The sequence below is a fragment of the Xylocopa sonorina genome, chromosome 15 (assembly GCF_050948175.1).
Source record: "Xylocopa sonorina isolate GNS202 chromosome 15, iyXylSono1_principal, whole genome shotgun sequence".
NCBI lineage: Eukaryota > Metazoa > Arthropoda > Insecta > Hymenoptera > Apidae > Xylocopa > Xylocopa sonorina.
This window is the reverse complement of record NC_135207.1, coordinates 3045297-3065895: the sequence shown is the minus strand read 5'-3', so window position 1 is coordinate 3065895 and position 20599 is coordinate 3045297. Positions and strand designations below refer to the sequence as shown.

General features: G+C 34.1%; 2 protein-coding genes across 2 annotated transcripts in view; both read right to left on the bottom strand.

Moving 5' to 3' along the window:
* LOC143430877 (thiol S-methyltransferase TMT1B-like) overlaps nucleotides 1–4846 on the bottom strand; it is a 257467-nt gene extending 252621 nt beyond the window's left edge. The window contains exons 1-3 of the mRNA XM_076907348.1: nucleotides 4520–4846; nucleotides 3677–3936; nucleotides 2387–2661 (exon numbers count right to left, since the gene is read on the bottom strand). Of these exons, the coding sequence (XP_076763463.1) occupies nucleotides 2401–2661; nucleotides 3677–3936; nucleotides 4520–4796 (798 nt within the window). The 5' untranslated portion in view covers nucleotides 4797–4846 and the 3' untranslated portion in view covers nucleotides 2387–2400. The remainder of the gene's footprint in view (nucleotides 1–2386; nucleotides 2662–3676; nucleotides 3937–4519) is intronic.
* Nucleotides 1–20599, bottom strand: part of LOC143430869 (pyruvate kinase) — a 144002-nt gene that overhangs the window by 16571 nt on the left and 106832 nt on the right. The gene's annotated exons all lie outside the window — the stretch shown is intronic.

The following is a 20599-nucleotide window of genomic DNA, read 5'->3' as shown; positions in this document are numbered from 1 at the left end:
AATTAACAAAGGATTTACATCCTGCACTGGATCCTGACTATAGCTATAAATTTTCCAAAAAGCATAAAATGAAGAAAATAAGAAGGATAAATAAAGCTTTTAACAAAATGATGCTGGATACCATCAAAGCTGTTGATCCATTTTCTGTAAATAATAATATTAAAAACAATTCAGTAGTTAACAGAACGTTGGCAGAACATAACAATGAACACTGTTTGAATACGTCTCTACCAATTAATAAATCCATTGACGATGTTACTATGACTGATGAGACTAATGTGAACCGCACATTTAATGAGTCGACTGATCATTCAGAAGAGGAATCTAAAAATGTAATAAGAAAATCTACAAATGTAAATCCAGTAGTACGTTTAGTTCGATTATCGGAAGATGTTATCGCAAGATATTTAAGGTCGAGAAAAGCAATGAAAGTTTCGAATACTACAGATACAATTGGATCATCAAAATTCAATGGCAAATATAGAAATTTAAGGAAATCAATTAATAAAAAGATTAAAAATAAAAAAGAAATGGAATTAAATAATTATGCGAATTCAACCGTTAAAACATCAATTCCTGATATTCAGAAATATATAAAACCAAGTTACATAGGAATGAACTTAAATCCAGTGGTTTATATTGAACGATTATCTAGAAAATCTCGAATTCAGAAATATAAAAAGTCAACTCGCACTAAGAACTCTAAAAATTCGAGAAACTTCTCCAAAAAAATTCTCCAGAAAACGAATTCTGAAAATTTTAATCCAGTAGTTGTGTTAAAAAAGTTATCAGACTCCGATATTCATAAATATAAATATGTTAATAATAAAGGGGAAATAAATAAAAGTGATTTAACGTGTAAAGAAATGCAATTACAAAATAACAGTACGAACACTTTCGAACTAACAAAATCTAGCGAATCAAACAACTCAAATTCGACATTAAATGTAATAAGTCTAAGGTATAAAAAATCTTCTTCTCCCCAAAAAATTGTCCATGAAACTCGTAACAGTCTTTGGAATGAAGACTCTTCTGTGAGTAGTGAATCTAATTCTGTTACGTGTGATACTCAATCTTGTTCTCCACCTGTAAAACTTTCTTACAAACGTTCATTCGAAAGAGAGAAAGAAGATACTGAGAAAAGGCACAAGTTGCAAAGAAGAGGTAGTGATAGAACAATAAAATCGACAGGAAGGGATAGTAGTTATGTAACAAGAGAAGAAAATGCTAAAAGTAACGATAATAGTAGAGTAACAACATTATTTCCTTTGTCTCCATCTGACGAAGATGGGGACGATTATGAAAAGTTCATATTTTCTTTGAATAAACTAAATATGCCTCTATTTGGAGATTTGGTGTTATAACTCAATAAAACAAATTAAAGATGGATACACAATTCAATGCAGAAACATTCAAAATGTACAAAAATTTACCATTTTTTTTTTAATTCATCAGTTATCAAAAAGATGATTAGTTATTAGTACATTATAGCTTTAAATGTACATAAAAAGATATGTTCATACGAGTTGGTGACTGCAGGAAGGGAACATAGGGTAATTGATACAAAATGAAAGTTTATTTTTGTAAAAATTAAACATTCATTTGCTACATTTTCTTAAGAATTTAAAAAAAACCGCTGTTTTTCAATAAAAAATTTGTTATCTGACAATTTTTCTTTCCTGCTAATAATCATTTAATAATATTTTTTGATTCTTTAGCTTAAATGAAATTTTATTTTTATCTATTCATACTATAAGAAATATAACTATAATAAGTATAATAAGTAAGACATAACAATAGCAGTTAAAAGTAGCATACATATGCATTTGTTTTATCGCATTAACAAATTGCTGACTATAATTATGTATGTATTTTTATACTATATAAACTTTAAGTGTAAAATAATAAAGCTTTTCATTTAGTATTCGCAATTTTAAATTACATTTTTTGTTTACTTAATTTTATTTAGATGATCTTTTTTACACGTAAAAGCAATAGTGTACAGCATACACGCGAGCAAGTAATAACAATAACATTTAACGATAAGTTCCAATGTTCTAATCATTTCTATACGCGTACATTGCGCCAATATACGAAATCTTCTTCTCTTTTAAACAACACTGCCATTAATGCAATTTTTTTAGTTTATTTTCTAGAATTGCGATTACCTAATATGTTATGTTATCAAATTTTACAGAAGACAAACAACAATAATAACAATAATATTTGTACTACGTTTATTTAGTCTTACGCTATTTGTTTAATCATTGCAGACCTGTAATTAATTATATTTATAACCGAATTGTTTTAATACGATGACTGTAAAATTTATGATTTTTATTTTGTTTTATATACAGTTTATTCATAAACAGATTTTTGTAACTACTTTTATATGTTTAATTACCGAACTGCCACACCTAATACATGCTGTTTCGAAAGAATCCAATGAAACGATCGAGACGCATAGCTTTCAACAGTAAATCTGTTCCATGCGACATGATTGAAACCAGCATTTTTAATATCTACAATAGGGTCTACATTTAGGTGGCAACCACCAAAAAGCGATGGCCATATTTTCGTTTGCGACAACACTCCTTGTAGCCATCGCACGAAAGTTCCTTCGTCCTCAGCTACGTGTTCTACGAATAAATATTGACCACCCTAAAAAAAAGAAATAATCGTGTAAGTTAGATCAGTTGTAAATTTGTATACTATTCTTTCTATTTCTATTTTAAGCTAGTTTTGCGATAAGTACATATGTCGACAAGTACCTTATGATCAAAAAGTACCCATAATTTCTCATTTGAACGACGTTCGTACTTCAAATATTGTCAAAATGATTTTTTTCTAGGTCGTCGCATCTGTCAGTTGTTCACATGTCACTTTTAAACGCAATCTGTCTGATAGTTTGCTTGTAATAGCATATAATGTATGTAAGGTAGATGAGAGTATTTTTCTAGAGTACAGCTGGATACATTGAAGTCGAAGTAGGTCATTTATATTTTATAAAAGAATCATATCTTTTTGAATGTACAAGGCAATAATCGATTCAGAAGATAAGGGATCTAATGCGTTGATATAATAACAAAATTGAAGCTTTAAACTCTTAAGTTGATACTTATTGATAGTTTTATTCGTTGCAGAAGTGTATGTGAAAGAAAGAGAAAATATCAAAGGAAAAGGAAAATAATAACAAACGATAAAATAAATTTTATTCGACATCGTTATCAGTACCGTACGCGAAAGTAATAAACCTTCTATCTTCAATTAAGAAAATTAAATTGAATAATATAATTTGCCTAAGTGAAGGATAATGAAATTATCCTTTTGTCATTAATCAATAATTTATATTTCATATGTTATATACGTAGAATATTCTAGAATGAGAATTTTTCAAAATTATATCGTATCAATTGTTAATCATCTGATTTCACTATAACATCTCAGTTGTAAAGAATCATCGATCGATTTTTAATTTTTTGTTATTGTCTTCAGTTAATAAATATGCTATATAGGGTCTCAAAAAAAAAGAAAATGTATACTGTATAAACGCAAAACTGAACAAGTATTTCACAAATTGCAGAGTAAGTTAAGAAAGACCAACAAAATGTTAGCACTCTACTACTGAAAGAAACGCGTGCAATTGCGATACTATTTAATAGATTGATTATCTTACCGGTGCCAATACTCTGTGAATCTCTTTAAGCGTCGATTTTAACGACGTAACCGAACACAAGGATCTCGTTGTCACGACTACATCCACGTATCCAGTAGGTATTTCCTTCAAAGAACTACCATCTCCAACTATTAAGCGTTCAATAATCACGTGCGAAAATAAGCAAGAACGATTTCCCTTCATTAGATAGTCAGCCAATTTTAGGTTTCGATCAACCGCAATTAAGTGCGTGTAATCTGGATAGAATTGTATATTTTCACCTGGAAAATTTAAGTTCCAATAGAATTCCTCTCACAAGTGATTAAACTTTTAATCCAAAGAAAATTACACTGTTGAAAATCGTCAATATGATTTATAAATATTTAGAAATACTTCCTTTTCAATCTTTGTACACTTAAAGTAATATTTACTTAATAAAATGTCGCAAGGTGTCAGTACGAGAGCTCAACTTAAATATTACAATATTTAATAAAATAAAAATTGTTTTTCCATATTTATCTTAAAGTATACACAATATCAAGAAAATAGAAAAGAATTTATATATTAATATATTTCATTTCTGATTATATACTTGTATAAATCTATAAATTATAATATTTATGCTCAATTGTGTGCACTAAGCTTTAACTAACATTGAGAGAAAGAATTCTCAGATGTAATTTCCATTCTTCCTTCAATGTTGAAATTGCTACAAAAACACTGATGTTTCGAAACAGAAATGAGAGATTAATCAATTCCAATCCGCTTATTATTGCATCTCGACGACAAAGAAGAAACTGTTCGTAGTCTCGAATGGACCATTGCGACACTGGTGTTTATATGAACACACGGTGTAATGCGCACCCATTTTAACGCCAATCTCGAGCAGACGAATGGAGCCCATAGATCGCAACACGCTGTCATTCGAGACGATGTGTTCCAACGACTGGAACAAATGTTTTTTGTAGGGCGCCATGGCTGTCGCGCATTCTACCTCGAATCCTGTTAAATAAGCTTTGTAAACGCGGTTCTGCAAATACGACCGTTTCCGTGAAATCACCACTGCAATTAGAACGAGAATAATCAACGATAATCCGTAAGTTGTAATCGTGTCGCGTATCCATAAATCGCCGTTGCTCATCTCTCTCAGTAAAAGAGATGCGAACTTGAGATAATTTTAAACTAGAGGCTTTCTACAGTGGTTTCTCGTTTCAGATAACAGAACGATGGGGGTTGAACACGCTGCGCGGATTGTCTGATGCGGTTTCACGTTTCCAAATGCCACGAAATTTTTTTAATGCCAGAATACTTGGAACACGCGACACGCGTTTGCTTTTTGACACGAGACGATATACTGGTTCACTGAAATGGTATAAATACTGTTTGCTAATCGTGGACGATAAGATAAGTATTCAAACTGATTCTCTGAATGAGCGAAACTTCACTAAAATAAATGTCCATCTGGAGAATGTGATTAAGTCAGTTTTTATTTTGCAGGTTGCTTTTGTGAGTGCACAACGTTGTGCGTATTCGAATTGAAGTATAATTGCTTATTTTATTTTTTAAGTGGACCAGTTTGAGTTTATATGTTTCATTAAAAAAGCTTGTTGTGATTCTCTTTTATAGACGTACACATAGATACTTATAAGTAGTATATATGTAATATAGTATGAGTTGCTTAATCGTAATGTTTAAATTTATAGATAAACCGTTTGTTGCATGGTTTAAAAGATGTTGAACGTAATTTCAAACTTTTTTTTATGCGATGAATAAGTAGGAAGTAAATTTAAGTGTTACAGTTCATTGATCCAGCTTGTACACTAACCAAATTCAAAGAGTATGAATTGGTCTTTTACGTAATGAACAAGCAAGAAGTAAATTTAAGTGTTATAGTTAACTGACTCAGCTTGTATACTAACCAATTCAAAAAATACTTAAGTATATTTAAGTATACCAATTACAAACGCAGTAAGTTTTCGCATACACCGTTAAAATCTTTAATTTTACTTTTACAACTGTGCATTAATTCTATTATTTATTACATCCGTCTGATAGAATGCTCGTATGAAATACAGGAAACTAATGTCGAGAGCATCACTGATAACTACAAAGTTAATCGAAACAAATTTGTGCCGAGGTAATACGAAAACATTACAAACAAAATAAATTGAAATTCGCAAACTGTCCATTTTAGTGTAGCCAAAAAAAAAGTTGAAATATTTTATTCTTTAGAGCAATAACGTTGATGACTTCGTATTATAAAATAATGGAACCGAATAATACCAATCGATTTCATTTTCAGATCAATCTATATTTTTCATCACTGGTTAATAAATTTTACGTTTTTGCCATTAATATGAAGAACACTGCACAGACTTAAAAATCGACGACGCTAAAATTGATCAACGCTAGACGTTCGATGGAAAAATGTATTATTATATAAGAAACGTATTATATATAAGGAATGTATTTACGTCTTTGCCATTAATATGAGTAACACTGAACAAAAAAAAGTTGATGACTTCATATTATAAAATAATGGAACCGAGTAATACCAATGGATTTCATTTTCAGATCAATCTATATTTCTCACCATTGGTTAATAAATTTTACGTCTTTGCCACTAATATGAGAAACACTAAATAGACTCAAAAATCGACGACGCTAAAATTGATCAACGCTAAACGTTTGATGGAAAAATACTATGGAAAAATATTACATGTAAGAAACGTATTATATATAAGGAATATATTATATATAAGGAACGTATTATATATAAGAAATGTATTATATATAAGGAACGACTCTAAGGAACAGAAGAGAATGTTTAAAATTTCAGGATCTCGAAGGGAATTAGCGATTCGATTGCCAAAGGAGGAATGGATGGCGAGGAACAATGGTCAGACGTTTTCGAAATGCGAGAAAGAGCGTACATGTTAAACAAAGGTGGAACCGCCCAGCGGGCAAAAATAAAAAACACCGCTCGAAACGAACATATCGGCCGCGAGGGGAGCGCGATTCTTTGTCAGCCGAGTTTTAAGAGTGACCACAAACAAAACGGGTTCGATCAATTTGGTCCCTCGAGCGAGTAGCGTGAATATTCTCGTTCGCCTCTTGCTCGTGCTCCTCTCGCGTCCACGTACACCAACTATGTCCGTGATTTTCACATGCGCGGGACTTAAAACTCATTCGATTCAGATGCCAGCCGCGGAGAGGCGTTTTGTTGTTGGCATTGGGGCGGAGAGGAGGCCGACCGTTTTCGTAATGGCTCGTTGATTCGAGAGGATCGTCGTAAAAAACAAAAAGGAAAATCATGCGTACGTGCGTGCGTCCTTTCCTTCTTCGTTCGTCGCCGTTCTTTCTCTGATCTCTTTCACCCTGTGCTGCGAGGGCTTTTTTAAGCTTGAACGCTTTCGCAGCTAGACTCGCTCCCATGCTGTACTTTCGAAGGTTCGTTTTGTCTAAGATCGCTAGTTTTTTTATTGTTTGTAGCTTAAATATTTTTGATAAGTGTTTGTTTGGTAATTCTAGTTGTAACCAATACTCTTTGATTAACGTTCTCCAATGCTTGGCTCTCTTCTTCATACAATCTTTTGGAAATCGTTGAATATTAAAACTGTTACATACATGTAAAGTATTCAAATATTCTCGTAATATCAAAATTAGTTATTCCTTCGTTTATATTATTCAAACCCAACATGTATGATAAAGAAGGAAATTTATTTAATTATTGGAACGTAAAACATATTACTATTCGCATATTTCTCTCGCATATTATTAGACATCGAGTTACCAAGTCTCCTCCTCCTCTTCGTCCCGTTCTTCTCGTGATATCGAAATTAGTTATTTTTTCGTTTATATTTATTGTTCAAACTTACCATACATGATAAAGGAATTTTTGTTTTAACTTTTAAAATTTAAAAGTAATTTAAAAATCACTCGAACCTGAAACATATTACATTATTGTTCACATATTTCTTGTTATTAGCCATCGAGTTACCAAGTCTCCTCCCCCTCTTCGTCCCGTTTTCCGTCATTCGAGAACGCCCGAAGGCACGTCAGCAACTTTAAGTCGGACACGTACAACCACGTGAACAGTTCCTCGAGCACTTCGACGGCTTATTGGTGAGCACGAAGCGGACGACCCACCTATCTATTTGATCTCTCGAGAGTGAAAAATATTTAAATGCTGTCGTTTGCCGTTTTACGATTCACTTGGGGCGCGTCGCCGCGGTTCTCGCCACTTTTCTCTCGCAAACAACACACGACTATTTGGTAAACCGTGCGAATCTTTTGTTAAATGGAGAAGAACGTCGAGAGTATACATGCTAGAAAATTTAGATAATTATACACGACTGTTTCTGTACTGCAATTTATAAGAGAATTATTTTATAATGTTGCGATAGTGTTCTTGCAATTATTTATAATTAATAAGAGATTCGTTGCGCTACGAAGAATTTGAGAAAACTTACTTTACACGACTGTTCTGTATTGCAATTTATAAGAAAATTATTGTTTAATGTTGCAATAGTGTTCTTGCAATTATTTATAATTAATAAGAGATTCGTTGCGCTACGAAGAATTTGAAAAAACTTATTTTACACAACAGTTTCTGTACTGCAATTTACAAGAGAATTATTTTTTAATGTTGCAATAGTATTCTTGCAATTATTTATAATTAATAAAATATTCGTTGCGCTACGAAGAATTTCACAAAACTTATTTTACACAACAGTTTCTGTACTGCAATTTACAAGAGAATTATTTTTTAATGTTGCAATAGTATTCTTGCAATTATTTATAATTAATAAAATATTCGTTGCGCAACGAAGAATTTTATAAAGCTTTCTACAAGCTTGCTGACATAAATTGAAATATTCATTAGTTACTATTTAATCATAGAGAATTAGTAAAAATTAAGTGAATCAGGTCAAGGCAAACTTTTTTTCGTAACCGTGACAGTCTCTTTAAACATTTTTACTCGACAAAACGTACTGGCTGGTAATATATTCAAGACAGGAGGGTTCAACTTCAGCAAAACAGGACGCGGCGCGGCGTGCAACATACAAGACGCACTTGAGAAGAAGCTCTTTTTTTCAAGTGTCGCCACGGCAGCGAAGTCGACGGCATTGTCTCCATTGTTGGCGAATCGTAATCAATATTTTCACAATATGGCGCCATTGTGCTTAGCACGAGCGAGGTGCAAGGGTTCTTCGTATGTTCCGCGAACCTTTCGTTCCATAGCATCATCGTCGCGTCATTGTTTAACAAGTATACTATGGTTACGTAAATCATAAAAACACCAACGACTTTCCTCTCTTCTCATCCGTTGTTTCATAGGTATTAAGGAATTATTTGACTCGTTGAATTTGTCTGAAATATATGGAACTCTTTAAAAATGTGCACAAGAATTGTTGAGCAAGATGATCGATGATAAGCAGTGATAAAAAGAAGAGCTGCTTTTTATTAATCTTCAATGATCGAAACAGTCAGAACGACTGAAACTCTCTACAAAGATTTGGTAAATTTACAGTAATACGTTTTTAATAAATATTTTTTTATCATTTCTTGTCTGAAATATATGGGATTCTTTAGAAATGTGCACAAGAATTGTCGAGCAAGATGATTGATGATAAGCAGTAATAAAAATAAAGGAGTTGCTCTTTTATTAATCTCGAATGATCGAAATAGTCAGAATGACTGAAACTTTCTACAAAGATTTGGTAAATTTACAGTAATACATTTTTAATCAATATTTTTTAATCATTTCTTAACAGATATTTATTATACTTTGCTTCTGTTTCTTAAACAAATTGCTATACTTTTGTTATTGCTAGTTTCAATACTAAAAACGTGTATATAATGTGTTAGCGCCTGTTTACATGCAACCCACTGTACAGTTTTGGTAGAAGTGCAGCATTTACGTGAGAACCAATCAAATTGTCTGCACAGTCAAATAATTTATATTTATATTCATCATAAAATATACATGTTGATATTGAACGTAAAATGTATTGTAAAAGGAAAATTAATTAATTGTTTTAATCGTAATTATGTTAGATAAAAGTAGTGCTTTCATTTTAGCTGGACCGAACCCGTATTGAATTTGAAATTGTATGATTACAAAATCTTAATTAATTGTTTATTAAGTGAATTTAGACTTTATTTGCACGATATAACATTCTTATTTTTCTAACTATATTTATATATAGTTAGAAATCTATTCTAATTATTTATCGCGCCATTTTGATCCCTCTGAGAAAACTTTTGGTTCATTTTCTCTAAGAAAATTATTGCTTTATTTTGTAAGAATATTTTAATTAATTTTTACTTAAATTTATAAGATATATAATGTCTAATTTAATTAAAATATTCTCAGAAAATACGGCAATAATTTTCTCCAAAAACATTAATCAGAAGTTTTCTCAGAAGGGTCAAAATAACTTTTTGGCAAACCTAATATTAAGTACAGCATATTTTTTAACATTGTTACCACAGAAGAAAACATTTTTACCAATTTTACAACCAAATAATTGCAATTTCAAGGTACCTGATTAACCATCTTGCCATCTAAATATCCAGAGCTATATTTCATGCAACGAGCTGCTTGGCGCGTGGTCGTTTGCTGCTCTGACGTGTATACCATAAGCGAGGTACCAGTACTCATTTAGCCATAAACTAATAAATGCATTAACTAGGATGGACAATGCCTCTGTCATCAAACAAATCGTAAACGATCACAATGCGCGAAGGAAACTCCGGATCGAGTAAAAGAATCACGTGAAAGTAACGGACTGCACCCTTGATTTACAGCAAGTGCTTATTTCCGAGGTGAAGGCAACACGCTGACACGAGGACACCGTTTCCGTTTAAATACTCGTCTTTTGGGAGAGATACCTTCTTTTGAAAATTATTTACGATATAAAAATCGATATAAAATAGTCGTGATCAGAATGCAATAAAAATTTCTCGAGAAATTCAAATGATATTAGTAAAAAATTCAACAACGCGTAGAAAATGTTTTATATTAAACGAAAAAAAACAGAAATCACAAAATGTCTCGAGAATTAAATGATGTCAATTCAAAATTTAACTACGCTAAGAAAATGTTTTTTACATTGAAAAAAAAATAGAAATTACGAAATGTCTCAAGAAACTTAAACGATGTCGATTTAAAATTTAACAACGCTAAGAAAATATGTTTTACATTGAAAAAAGAAGCAGAAATCACAAAATATCCCAAGAAACCCAAACCATGTCCATCTAAAATTCAACAATGCTAAGAAAGTGTGTCTCACATTAAAAAAAAAGCAGAAATTACAAAATGTCCTAAGAACTCCAAACAATGTCAGTCCAGAACTCAATGACGCTAACAAAATATGTATGACATTAAAAATAGAGAAAACAGAAATCACAAAATTTGCAATTTTAAGTTCTGAAGCTCTCCGATTTGAAGCTTTGAGAATTGAAGCTATAAGATATGAAACTTTGAATTCTGAAGCTCAGAGATCCGAGAAACCCAAAAGCGACCAAAAAACATACTTCCTACCCCTGAAACTCGTGCTAAACCATCTAAACATCCACGTGGTCCAAATGCCTCAATTACCACCGATTAAACTATCCATTCCACTCTGTGAAATCGTTATTACGTAATAACCAACGACCGTACGTAAGAGAGAGGGGAGCAGGAGCGATTTGTGTCCCGACAGAGGGGAACTGCTGAAGGAAATATTTATCGTGAACGCAGGGGAGGTCGACGGGTAGGTAGGTAGCTAGCTGGAAGTGGATAGATCGGGAGAGGCACCGTTTTCACCGAAAGATCGTCGTCGGGACGAGAAGAAGGGCGATAGAAGTTAGGCGAACCGCTCGTCGGCGCTCTCTGTAGTTCGATCGTGGGCGGAGCGTCGCAGCGCGCGGCGTCGTGTGTGATGTAGAAATTGTCAATGGACAGTATTGTTGGCAGGACGGTTCGTGGCGGGAAATAATAAATGGCCGAACAGGCATGGTTCTGCCCTGTAAAAACGTACGATGTCGGGCAACACCCTCTTTTCCTTCCCCCCTTGCGGCACGTTAATGCGCAAAATCGTTGCATCCTCGCGACGTACGCCTTCCTCCTATCCCTTTCTACCTTTTCTCGATCGAAATGGGATCCGTTTGGAGGGTCCTTCGATTTCCTCTCTCTGTGTAACTCGATTGCTCCATGCTTCTATGCTGTTTCCTGCCTTTTTTTAGCTCACAAACTCGTACGAAGGGGTTTTTGAATTTTGCTGTTTAATGGGAGCTTGCTTGTATTTATCTGTTTTTGAATAAACTTTGTTTTGTAATTGATTGGTGAAATTTTTAGCATTGAATTCTTCAATAATGGTTCACTCGATTCTTCAGAGCTCAAAATTTCAGATATCAGAGCTTGAACTCTCAAAGCTTTAGATCTTAGAGCTTCAGAACTTAAAATTTCAGATCTTATAGGTCCAACTCTCAAAGTTTGAGATCTCAGAGCTTCAGAACTTAAAATTTCAGATCTCAGAGCTTCAGAACTTAAAATTTCAGATCTCAGAGCTTGAGATTTCAGAGCTTTAGAACTTAAAATTTCAGATCTTATAGCTTTAATTTTCAAAGTTTCAGATCTCAGAGCTTCAGAACTCAAAATTTCGAATCTCATAGCTTCAATTCTCAAAGCTTCAGATCTCAGAGCTTCAGAACTCAAAATTTCAAATCTCATAGCTTCAACTCCCAAAGCTTCAGATCTCAGAGCTTAAAAATTTAAAATTTCAGATCTCAGCTTCAATTTTCAAAGCTTCAAAGCTCAGGGCTTCAACTCTCAAAGCTTCAAATCTCAGAGCTTCAACTCTCAAAGCTTCAGATCTTAGAGCTTCATAACTAAAAACTTCAGATTCCATAGCTTCAACTTTCAAAGCTTCAAAGCTCAAAACTACAACTCTCAAAGATTCAAAAACATACTTGAAAAACCAAGACTATACCAAAAACGCCTTGACAAATTCCATCGCCTCCAAAACCCCAGAATTTCACTCTACTGGTACAAATAAACTTTTATCTCATTCGCAACGTTCTACTAATTCTAACGGTTCCTATTTTAATTAATAAAATTTCTTAGAAAAACAATTATGCTCGTTTAAAATTGAGACTTAAAAGCCAACATTTCTTTTGCACCAACCTAGTGCAGACAATCGTGCACGCAATTGCAACAGTTCCGGTGCACGTGAAGGCGTCCCAACCAGGGGACGTTCCAGAAAACGGACACTGTGAACAGAAATTCGCATCATGATAGGGCATTAGTGTTTTACGACACGGCATTATCCGCGTCGTCACGGGCGTCACTCAGAATCTGTTCACGAGCGTGAAAGCTTGGAACGCGCGGACGTCCTCCTCGCTGGGGAGTTGGTATACGACTTTTGGGGGGAAAAACGCGTCTCTTTGTCGTTTACGAGATGACCATTGATCCAGCGTGGCATTGTTCAACGAACGTCCGAAAGGGATCGACAGGAAACTGCGCTCCTTCCACGCGGCAGTCTTCCTTACCCGCCGTGTCACCATAGATCCGGACGTTTAACCGTGACGCAATGAACATCAGTAATTTACAACCGTACTTTTCGACCACCCGCCGCACGGCTCTTCTCTTCCGTCTCGTTTGTACAAGGTTCGTTTCTGGTACTTGCTCGCGTTCCATTTTCTTTTCGTTCCTCGACTATTATTCGACTTTTCTCTGCGTTTGCGTTCGGAACCTAAACTGAAATTGGAAATAAGAATAAAAATGCAATATCAGAGTATGATATTATGTTTTCATCGTTTTAGAAAATTATTATAGGTTAGGTACTTTGTTACTTACTTACTCGTTTCAGTGACTTAGTGATGAAAGTATTTTTTATTTAAATATTTTTAACCTCGTTTCGCCTTCACGTTTAGAATCTAAACTGAAATTGTAAATAAGAATAAAAATGCAGTATTAGAGTATGATATATATTTTCATCATTTTAGATAAATACTATAGGTTACGTACTTTATTATTTGTAACTCAATGATGGAAGTAATTTCTATTTAAATATTTTCAATTTTGGTTCGCGTTTGTGTTTAGAACCTAAACTGAAATTATAAATAAGAATAAAAAATGTAATACCAAAGTATGACATACATTTCTATCATTTTAGAGAAAAATCATGCATTACATACTTTATTATTTGTAACTCAGTGATAAAAGTATTTTTTATTTAAATATTTTCAACTTTGCTCCACGTTTGCGTTTAGAACCTAATTAAAATTATAAATAAGAATAAAAAATACAGTACCAAAGTGTGATATACATTTCTATCATTTTAGAAAAATATCATACTTTATTATTTATAACCCAGTGATTTTAGTTTTTCTATTCCAGTCTTTCTAAGTATTTTCAATTTACATATTTCCCCTTTGCTTGCAAAAATTAAGACAACAAATCACTGACGCGTGGAGACTCCACACAAAATGCTATTATATATTTATATTTCAAATTTTTCTTTTTATACTTTCAGAGTCACATTTAAATTTCGTTGGAGCCGTGCAACAAATAAGACCTGAAACTCTGAAAAGGACATCCTTCATTCCGTTCTCCACGCCAGGTTCTCGTACCTGGAGAATGTCGAATGTTGCCACCATCGCCGCGGATTTTAGCTTGGCTACCCACGATCGGCGTCATCGCCATCGCCACCACCGTGCGAGCATCGCCCAGAGGCATCTGGATGCAGCATAAAGGACCGACCACCACAAACAAAAGCCCTCACAAATCGACAGCACCGCCCCCAAGAAGAAAGAAGTCAGGGCCCGATGCCGACAATACTCTGGCATGTTTTTCAATATTTAGTCATCATGACTTTTCGTCGGCCCTTTCGCCCGAAATCTCCGCGTCGAATTGGAAACTAGATAATTCAATTAGAGAGCAGCTGCCGCAGCAGCTATACGCGCAGGTAGAACCCATCACGGGATTATGGGGAGAGCCTGGGGTCGCGAGAATCGAGAAAGAGAACACCAAGAGGGCACCCTTCACGTTTGGCGAAACCCTTGATATCTTTATTCGCATTCCGTCGTCGTCCTCTTCTAGCCTTCGCTCGTTATTACACGTTTCTCCTTCTGAGGATCGAACTGAGCTGTCGCACGTTTTGATGTCTTGGTTTGTTGCAATTTCATATCATGAAACGACGTTTGTATTGGTTTATTTTCAGCTTGGTTTGTATTCTCTTCTGTTAGATCGTTTATTGGATGAGTAGGCGTTGGTACTTAATTTTTTATTTTATTTTTTGATGTGCTTGTGTGTTTATTGTATGAGTATGTGTTGGTACCTACTTTTTTTGTTTCAGTTACTTTGCATTTTATCTTTTGATGTGCGTTGTTCGTTGCTTCTAATGGTAAACAAGAACTTAATGTAGCAATGCAAGATTCAGTTGTTTCACCAAATATTATAATACTTAAGTGAATACATATAAAGTAAGTTAGATATAGTCTGATACAATATTTTCCAAATTTTTCTAATTTTAATTAAGCGGAAATAATGAAGTTTACGATGACAAGCAAGCAAGATTAGTTTATTCTTTATTTACTTTGCACTTTGAACATTTGTTACCGCAAACCTTAAATTCTCATCGCGTCTTACCTTAACTAATGTTTCATTTAAAAAGAAAGGAAGATTCTTATTGCATTAGGAGAAACTCATGGTTAAGAGTAACTTATACAATAAAATCGAATGTACAATAAAGTACGTATATCCAATTTGTTATATCGCAACAATTCATTGTGAAATTCTAAATCAACATTTTGCAAAATGATCTACGCCAGGCTAGAAATAGAAGCCAAGAAGCGAGCAGACTGGCAAGCACGGTGGGGGCTGCTCTAAGAGCGATTATCCACGCAATAAATAGATTATTGGCGATGGTGGCTCCCGTGGTGGGTGACGAATGTTCCTGAATACTCGTTGAAAATTCGTCTAGCGAGGTTAGAAGCGGCCTCGCACCGAAAAAGCGCGGGAGATGTGACGTCGGAGGGAAAGTCCACAGAAGGTTCCTTTGGAGACAGTCACGGTGAATTTTTCAAATTAGTTGCATCTGGTGCCTTTTCTTCTTTTCTACCTTTCGAGGACATTATGCCTGGTAAGTAAGTAGATTATCGAAAGGACGCTGGCGTTTCAAAGCAGCTTGAACAAAATTTTGCCAATGTATTGTATTATTTAGCTGACTATTGTTTACAACTTTTGTTGAAGCACAAACTCTTCTTGAAACTATAACTCTTCTTGAACTTCTCTATTAGAAAGTGCCATTGCACGCCACTGATTTACAGTCCTTTTATTAGAATTTGTATCATTATTTTTGTCGAATAATAATATTTATTAATTTTAATCGACGAGAAAGGAGAAATGGAACGAACAACGAGGGTTTCACGCGAGGGAACTGTCGATCAAAGCAACAATAAAAGAACAATTATTATACAAAAGTGAATCCCATTTGAAACTCATTTTCTAACAATATGTATTGTTATTTTTGTCGACTAAATAATATTTATTAATTTTAATTAACAAAAAAGGAGAAACGGAATGGACAAGAAGGGTTTCACGCGAGGGAACTGTCGATCAAAGCAACTTGAACAAAAGCAAAGTTTGCGAATGTATTATTTAGCTGACTATTGTTTACAACTTTTGTTGAAGCACAAACTTTTCTTGAACTTCTCTATTAGAAAGTGCCATCGCACGCCACTGATTTACAGTCCTTTTATTACAATTTGTATTGTTATTTTTGTCGACTAAATAATATTTATTAATTTTAATTAACAAAAAAGGAGAAACGGAATGGACAAGAAGGGTTTCACGCGAGGGAACTGTCGATCAAAGCAACTTGAACAAAAGAAAAGTTTGCGAATGTATTATTTAGCTGGCTATTGTTTACAACTTTTGTTGAAGCACAAACTCTTCTTGAAGCTATAACTTTTGTTGAACTTCTCTATTAGAAAGTGCCATCGCACGCCACTGATTTACAGTCCTTTTATTAGAATTAGTATTGTTATTTTTGTCGAATAATAATATTTTTTAATTTTAATCGACGAGAAAGGAGAAATGGAACGAACAACGAGGGTTTCACGCGAGGGAACTGTCGATCAAAGCAACTTGAACAAAAGAAAAGTTTGCGAATGTATTATTCATCAAACTATTGTTTATAACTTTTGTTGAAGCACAAACTTTTCTTGAACTTCTCTATTAGAAAGTGCCATTGCACGCCACTGATTTACAGTCCTTTTATTAGAATTTGTATCATTATTTTTGTCGAATAATAATATTTATTAATTTTAGTTGATGAGAAAGGAGAAATGGAACGAACAACGAGGGTTTCACGCGAGGGAACTGTCGAAGGAGAAATAATTTGGATTTATCGCGAGAAAGCGAGAGGCGTTCGACAGAGGAGACGAACAGCCAGGTGTGAAACCGACGGGCCCTGATCTAATGGAGACACAAATCAATAGCTCGATGGGCCATCATTACTTTTGCCGACACAACGTGTTTACCACACAGAAACCGAACAGCAAAGCTTCCCCGCCACGACGAAGGGCCAGACACTGATCCACTGCTCTCGTCCCTCACGCTCAATCGCCCGTATTGTGTCCCATCGTGTACCGCGTGTGCAGAACAAAAATCATTCGACGCTTTCTGTTTGCTCTTTCATGCTAATCGAGCGAGGCCGATGCTCTGACCCCTGCTTTTCCAAATGCGCACACCTATACCCGCTAATCACCGATACGACGCGTTACTTGAACTTGTTTCGCAGTGAAAAGCATGGCGAACCTTTCACGTTTGTATTTTGCAGCGCATGAAGGTTTATTTCTAATTTCAATTCTAATTTTAATATTCAAACTATTGCAAACGTTACGTGAACTTGCTTAGCAGTGGAAAGCATGGCGAACCTTTCACGTTTGTATTTTGCAGCGCATGAAGGTTTATTTCTAATTTCAATTCTAATTTTAATATTCAAACTATTGCAAACGTTACGTGAACTTGCTTAGCAGTGGAAAGCATGGCGAACCTTTCGCGTTTGTATTTTGCAGTGCATGAAGGTTTATTTCTAATTTTAATATTCAAGCTAATGCAAACGTGAATACGCGTGGATTTATTTTATTTGGGTTTGTATTTTATGTTAACTATTTGTAAGCTGTAAGTTGAAATTAGTATTTGGAGAAAAAAAGCAAATCAAAGGGTTAATAACGATAACTTGCACTTGGTTATTTCACGATGCGTGGGTATGAAATAATCGCCACGCAAGTCATATCTTCCTTGGGATCCCAAGGCGACTTTGAGTTGACCATTGCTTTAACTGTAAGCCTGAAATTATTTTGTTTTGTGTATACCATTTTTATCAGTTATTTAGTCAGGCATTATGTAACTAATAAGGTGTTTATGAATTCCAACAACGTCCATCAGTGACTTAGAATTTTATTCGCAACTGACTTTAAGAGTAGAGCATTATCATTGCTTCACTTAAAACTGAAATCATCAAATGACAATTTTTCTAAAGTCTCATAAAAATAAGAATTCTAGGTAACGTACAACTTAAATAATTTTAGCTTTGATTGTTTCACCATATATAATAGACTTTCTTATATCAATCTAGAACATATTATGATGATATTCAATAAAATTCCTTTTTATATTTCTTTTAATTGATAGGTAACATTAGTATTTAACAAGTGAACCAATTTCTTCTTATTCAAACTTTTGCAGCAAAGAAACTTCTAATAGAAAGATACCCGTGTATCCGAATAAACCGCAAACAGGCGAACAAAAAAGATACAGCTCGATTGTCGTGTCACAGTAACCGTACAACGCTCGATGACAATTGTATCTAACAATCAGGCTGTCCTGCCGCTTCATAAATTAGTCGCTCAGGATCATGTGACGAATCCTTGGGGGACGCATTCGCACGTCATTTCTAGTTACGCGGACAATGCCACCAAAATGCTGTCATACGAAACCTCGTTGATCCCTGATCAGCTTTACAAACAGTTTCGTTGACCATCTGAAAACAACTTTTTTTTTTAAACACAATTTCATAGACATTTGTAGTACTTTTACTGTTCTTCCCTCAAAAATTATTATCGTTTGTTTCAGTTACGAGCTTTTAAATCTTCATTTTAATGATAACGTGATCTAAAAGTGAGTAAGTCGATTTTACCATCTCTTCTGAATCTATTCTGTGAACAATTAATGTTTACATAACTTTCTACTTTCACTGTTCTTCCCCCAAAAGTATTATCGTTTGTTTCAGTTGCGAGCTTTTAAATCTTCATTTTAATGATAAAAAGTGTGATCTAAAAGTGAGTAAGTCGATTTTACCATCTCTTCTGAATCTATTCTGTGAACAATTAATGTTTACATAACTTTCTACTTTTACTGTTCTTCCCTCAAAAATTATTATCGTTTGTTTCAGTTGCGAGCTTTCGAATCTTCATTTTAATGATAACGTGATCTAAAAGTGAGTAAGTCGATTTTACCATCTCTTCTGAATCTATTCTGTGAACAATTAATGTTTACATAACTTTCTACTTTCACTGTTCTTCCCTCAAAAATTATTATCGTTTGTTTCAGTTACGAGCTTACAAATCTTCATTTTAATGATAAAAAATGTGATCTAAAAGTGAGTAAGTCAGTTAATGTTTACATAACTATGTATTAATATAGTTATAAATAATATTATTATTATTATTATTATAAAACGTGATGGAAAAATATGATAGTACGATGGAATATCTACTTTCTGTTCTGTAGGTGAGTAGACTGTTAGATGGAAGGATAGAAACGTAATTCACGAAGCTATTAAAACGAACAATACAAAGCTTTAAACGTAAGAACAGTTTATCTGTATATCGAATGCATTGTTAGCTTTAAATGGAGCATTTTATAGTTATTTGTAAGTATCCGCGATACGTAAGATTTTCGGAATTAAATGGTACTTCAACGACGCCATTCACCTTGGAGAGGAAAGCCTACGTAATCCTGGCTCAGGATAATCTGACTTCAATGGAATGACGCGATACGAATTCAAAGTGTGAATGCACCACTTAGCTTGTTCTTAGTTACAAGAGCACCTTTCTATGCAGCCACCTTTGACACTCGAGTAATCCAGAAACTTATTTTGTATTCTATTTCGTGTCCCTTTAGTTTATGTGTCTGACACAATTTAATTATAACAAACCATTCTACCAATCTAACAAACTTTAAACAATGTTATGCAATCCTCTGCTTAATTTAAATGAAATATGAAATTTGGTGGATTTATATTTAGTTGATTCGAATAGTCTGTCGATTGTTCAATAATTAAGTAGACAATGTTTTCGAAATACAGCTGTTTTAATGAGAAAGTATATAACCAGTAAACGAACTGGTTTACTCGACGAATTCAGTTGATTTGAATACTTTATTAATTCTTCAATAACTAAGTAGACAATGTCTTCGAAATACAGCTGCTTTAATAAGGAAATAAATAATCAGTAGACGAACTGGTTTACTCGACGAATTCAGTTGATTTGAATACCTTATTAATTCTTCAATAACTAAGTAGACAATGTCTTCGAAATACAGCTGCTTTAATAAGGAAATAAATAATCAGTAAACGAACTGGTTTACTCGACGAATTCAGTTGATTTGAATACTTTATTAATTCTTCAATAACTAAGTAGACAATGTCTTCGAAATGCAGCTGCTTTAATAAGGAATTAACTAATCAGTAAACGAATGTTTCATCGACTGGTTTCGCTCGACGAAAAGTGCAGTTCTCCGTTACAAGACTGAATGCTATTTGAATTTCTTTTCTCTCTCGATAGATGTCTTCGCCAGATAGGAGTTACTTTGGTCGCGAGTAACACGATACCCGAGGATTTCTCGAGGGTAGAGCAAAAAGGAAGAGGATGAGAAAAAATAGAGAC